The 5,329-nt window shown below is 46.9% G+C and overlaps 1 protein-coding gene across 1 annotated transcript; it reads right to left on the bottom strand.

The window, feature by feature from the left end:
- Window positions 1-1,174: 1,174 nt before the first annotated feature.
- On the bottom strand, window positions 1,175-5,117 carry LOC140904849 (olfactory receptor 10C1-like). Its single transcript, XM_073327163.1, is given in 4 exon segments — window positions 1,175-1,297; window positions 4,209-4,345; window positions 4,348-5,035; window positions 5,037-5,117. Coding segments are annotated over 4 exon segments (1,029 nt in total).
- Between the last annotated feature and the right edge of the window lie 212 nt (window positions 5,118-5,329).

Consider the following 5,329-nt stretch of genomic DNA (forward strand, 5'->3'; position numbering starts at 1 on the left):
CCCTGCAGATTTACTTTGTAGATTTTGCACTCTCTTAATTTGCATCTGGCTCAGTATGCAAATAGGCCTACACTGAGAGGCGTACAATACACAATGCCTGCCTGTCCAGACAGGGAGATAAGGGTCTGCTCAGGGAACCCAGAACTATAAGCCACTGTGTCACCCCTCCGCTTTAGCAAGAATGAGCTTTGCTGGAGGTTAGACTGTGTGTTGCTCCCTCCCACACCCATCTGACTGCTTCATAGTGAACGCCTCAAGATTCTGCCAATCTTAACCTTGCCTTGCAGGTAGCCATCACTGACCTCCAGTTCCTGAGTTCCCCAAAGACATATCCCTGCAGTGTCTAGTCCCTGTCACTGCACACTCAGAAATTATTGAGTTCACTGATTCCAAAGAGGCAGCGCACACACCAGACTGTTAGTTTAGCTGACAACTCACACTTCACTTCAAGATCACAGCACCGAATTGGTTCATAGTAAAACTAAGGATAAGTTTATTAACAAAGAACAGAAATGTAAATGATACTAAGCAAGAGAAAAAAGATACAGGTCTGGTTACAAACAAACCAAACCAAACCATGCTTTCTAGTGACTAAAACTTAAATCTTAATAAGTTACAATCTTTGCCTAAGCAGTTTTCTCACTCACATCAAGTTACCAGCATCTTTAGCCCTCCAGGCCAGGGATCCAACTTCCACAGAATCAGAGGGTGCTGTTATCTTTGTCCCCAAATTGAGGGTTAACTAGAATGGCTTTTTGCTCCTGCTTGTATTTTCCAAAGTCCATTGTCTGTCTCACGAGTTAGAAAGATTTCCTTGAGGTGCAGATTCGGACCCCCAGTATGCTCACTACATTGTTTCCTCCATCACTCATTAGCTTGATTGCTTTGTTTACCTTATATGGAAATGTCCTTTTATTGTCCTCTCCCTGTAATTAAGCTGATAAGACAGGTAAATCCATATTCCTTTGTCTAGGGCAGACCTGGATTCTGTACGGCCTCCAAATGCCATTTTAAGAACATATTTCCCTCACATATACATAACTTGCTATACACAACCCATACACACAGAACACAAGGATTTTCGGTAGCAGCGTCACCATTTTGCATACGATACCTAACGTGACACCGCTTAGATACACATGACGACAACAGTGTGTTGAGTGTAGTGAGTGTGTCAGTCCTGTTGCGAGTTACAGTCTAGAGGGCCCTTTGCTGACTCAGGGGCTCTTAAGGTCACAGTTACCCACTGCCTGGTAGGAACACCTCCGACCCACATGACCTGCCTTAAGGCCAAGACCTTAAAGACATTGTTTTGAGTATGGACACATGACTCCTTCAATATTATCCACACCCACATTTCACACCGATTAGGATGCCTAGTGGGCTGCCGGCTCTTGGTAGAGACCTCACATGCCACCATTGGGTGAAGAGTTATACAGATATCCAACTCAGGGTCTTCCCGTAAAACCCTAGGCAACCCCTCTGCCGCTTGGCACCACGGGATTCCTGGCTCACACCTCCCCCACTCTCACTGAGGCAGTAGGGTTAGCCACTGGCTAATCCACATGCGTTGCCTCAGAACCCTCGTGCCTGGACAGTGCTTCTGTCACACATTTTCCTTGCCCTTCACGTGTGCAGTTTCCATACCGTACTCATGAATGTCTGGACTCCAGCGTTGCAGTCTGGAGCTGGTACCTTCTCTTCCGTGAAGCCCTGCCAGTGGAGAATGGTCTGTTAGGACTCTGAACTTCCTGGGCAGTAGCTATAGCCTTAGTTGCCCCACAACTGCATATTTCCTTTTGATGACTGAGTAATTTTGTTCAGTGATGGGTCAGTTGTTTACTTAAAGAAAGCAATAGGACGCTTCTTATCGCCCTTGCCTGCTTGTATCAGTGCGGCTCCCAGGCCTGTACTTGATGAATCTGTGCAGAGTTCAAACCTTTTATCGAAATTTGGACCGGCTAGAGCCAGTGTCGCTGACAGAAGTCTTTTCACTTGAGCAAAGCCCTCCTGACAGGCTGTAGTCAAAACCACCTTGGCAGGCTGTGTCTTTTTGCAGACGTCTGTCATCACAGTCGCAATGTTGCTGAAACCTTCCACGAGTCTTTGGTAATAATTCGGCAAGCCTCTAAAAGACTGAATTTGCTTTTTGGTTCAGGGTACAGGCCAGTTAACAATGGAGTCCACTTGTAAGGGTTTCTGGCAAATCTGGCCCTGTCCTGCCAATGGCCTGGATAAGGGACTTTCGCCCCATCTTGCATTTTGACACTTTTACTGTGAGACCGGCACCTTTGGGTATGTCTATACAGCAATTAGACACCCGCAGCTGGCCCATGCCAGCCGACTCGGGCTTGTGAGGCTGTTTCATTGCAGTGTAGACTTCCAGGCTCAGGCTAGAACACAGGCTCTAGGACCCGGCAAGATTGGAGGGTCCCAGAGCTTGGACTCCAGCCTGAGCCCAGAAGTCTACACTGCAATGAAACAGCCCCACAAGCCGAGCCCTGCGAGCCTGAGTCAGCTGGCATGGGCCAGCCATGGGTTTCTCTTTGCAGGGGACAAACCCTTTGAGTCTCTTCAGCACAATTTCTCTGTGAGCCTTGTGCCCTGCCCATGCATTTCTGAAGACTGCAATATCATCAACGGAGGCCAAGTAAACGTGGTTTAGAACAGAACAGGGACTTGATTCATTTTAGGCTAGTTACAAAATGTTCCAAGCCTTGTGGCTTTTGGAACTGATGCACTTCCTCACGAGCCCTGACATGAAACTGAGCTGGAAACTTTATCAAATATTTGAGCCCTCGCTGCTTGGCAGGTTCCCTTGCTCTTCTGAAAGCTGATCTCTGTTCAGCCACGTCTTTCTCAAAACCTTGCAAAATCATTCTCTCATTTTGTGGCATCCCCCAAAGCTGCTCTCTCCCCCACCCAAGAGCTGGCTGCATTATTATTTTTTCTTTTACAGTAAATCTGAGAAATTTGACAATCAGTGGGTGAGGTCTGGCAAGCCAGGGTCTGCTGAGCTCTTTCTAAACCAAATTTAAAATCATCCAGCATTACTCAGCAGGTCTGACTGGACTCGGTACAAGTGCATGTCCACTTGGGGACCCGTGACCTGCGGTGATAACAGTGACCCAAAACAGCCTTCTTAAAACAGTGTTGTTTAATCTCAACCATAGGAACACAGCACAGCAAGAGACAAGGCAGGCTATGCTTCCTCGAAGAACCCCCCAGCCTCTGGAGGTCAGGAGGCAATTGCACCCTCTAAACCATCTCAACAAACCACGCTCTCCTCTATTTAGGAGGGATGCAGTCCTGGGAAAGCTGGGCTAGCAGGCCCACCATGGGTGGGCAGAGGTAGCATGTCACCGTTAATTGTCCTTGGTGTTTGCAGAGGAGCTCTTCTCTGAGCTATTGTCCATCTTCCTAGGTCGTTTCCTGAACACCCGGCTGTTGAATTAACCCAATAGGTGCATACAAAAACATCTGTACAATATTCAGACAAGCATCATACAGTATTCACAGACTGCTACAGGGTAGCCCATAGAGCTCGCTTTAGCATTTATTTTTTTCACACCACAGTAACAATAATAACAACAACAAGTAATTTAAAAGATTTTGAAGTCCATTCAAAAACATCTGGCAGTCCGGATTTGGCCCGCAGTCCACCTATTGACTACCCCTGACATAACATATTATAAAAGTTGTATCCCAGCCTGTGTGCAGGGGGAGAGAGAGATGTACCCCTTGGAAGGTGCCAGGATGATGGCCACTGGTGCTAATGAGAAAGGTGATGGTGATGAGGAAGATAATGGCTAACATTTCTGGTTGTTGTGCAAGGGATGGTGGGAGTATATGGATGTTCAGATGTACAGTATGTATTATTTCAGTCTACCTTGCTGGGTTAGAGTGTTTGTGACTTTGCTGAATGTATTAATAAACGATTACAAAGACAGAAGGGTTCCTAAAGTGTGAGTGTTGCAACCGTGGACATCGGCGTTCCCAACTGAACAGTAACTTTAATTACACTGGGCCTGATACTGGGACAAGAACCTTCAATACCTCAGAGTGATAACTGGGAATTCTTAAGTAATCAATATAATTAATATACGATTCATAGATCAGGCTACAACAGGCAACTCCAAATCCATCACAAGACTATTAAAATAATATTTTCCCCCCACTTTTCAAATAAATATTTTTCTGGCCATCACCCTTCTCAGGGCTTCCTTTACCTCCTTGTTCCTCAGGCTGTAGATCAAAGGGTTCAGCATTGGAGACACCACTGAGTAGAACAGGGAAAGCAGTTTGTCGCTGCCGAGTGAGTAGCTGGATTTGGGCTTCAGATATTCACGATGCCAGACCCGAAAAACAAGGTCACCACGATGAGGTGGGAGGAGCAGGTGGAGAAAGTTTTGCTCCTGCCCGCGACTGACGGAATAGTGAGGATAGCGTGGAGGATACGGATGTAGGATACAAGGATGAGCAGGAAGGGGACCATGATGAAGGTGGCAGAGATGGTGTAAACAGCTATTTCATTCCTGTAGGTATCCGTGCAGGCCAAATTCAGCAGCGGGGGCAGGTTGCAGAAGAAGTGGTTGATGCTAATAGGCGCACAGTAGGACAGAGGGAATATGAAAGTTGTCTGCCCGACTCCCACCAGCACCCTGATGAGCCAGGACACACTTGAGAGCTGGAGACACACACCTCTGATCATCATGGTCGTGTAGCGCAGTGGTTGACATATGGCCATGTAACAGTCATATGCCATGGCAGCCAGCAGGCAACACTCAGTGATCCCCAGGAAGGAGAAGAAATACATCTGTGTGGCACAGCCCAGGAAGGAAATACTCTTGTCCTCAGAGAATAAGTTCACCAGCATCTTGGGGGTAGTGGACGAAGTATAACCCATTTCCAGAAAGGACAAATTCCAAAGGAAGAAATACATGGGGGACTGAAGGGCAGGGTCCACCACCATGATCGTGATGAGGAGGATGTTGCCCACCATGGTGGTGAGGTACAACAGCAGCACCAGAAAGAAAAAGTGAAACTTGGAGCTCCAGGATGTTGGAAAAAGCCACCAAGAAGAACTGTATCACAACTGTGTGGTTCCTGCTAGCCATGTCCTACAGTTGTTTTCTATCTGTGGAGATAATAAAATCACAGAGGCATAGGACTGGAAGGGACCTCGAGAGGTCATCTAGTCCAGTCCCCTGCACTCATGGCAGGACTAAATATTATCTAGACCATCCCTGACAGGTGTTTGTCTAACCTGCTCTTAAAAATCTCCAATGATGGAGATTCCATAACTCCCTAGGCAATTTATTCCATGCTT

This window comes from Lepidochelys kempii, unplaced genomic scaffold (genome assembly GCF_965140265.1).
Source record: "Lepidochelys kempii isolate rLepKem1 unplaced genomic scaffold, rLepKem1.hap2 scaffold_95, whole genome shotgun sequence".
Classification (NCBI taxonomy): Eukaryota; Metazoa; Chordata; order Testudines; family Cheloniidae; genus Lepidochelys; species Lepidochelys kempii.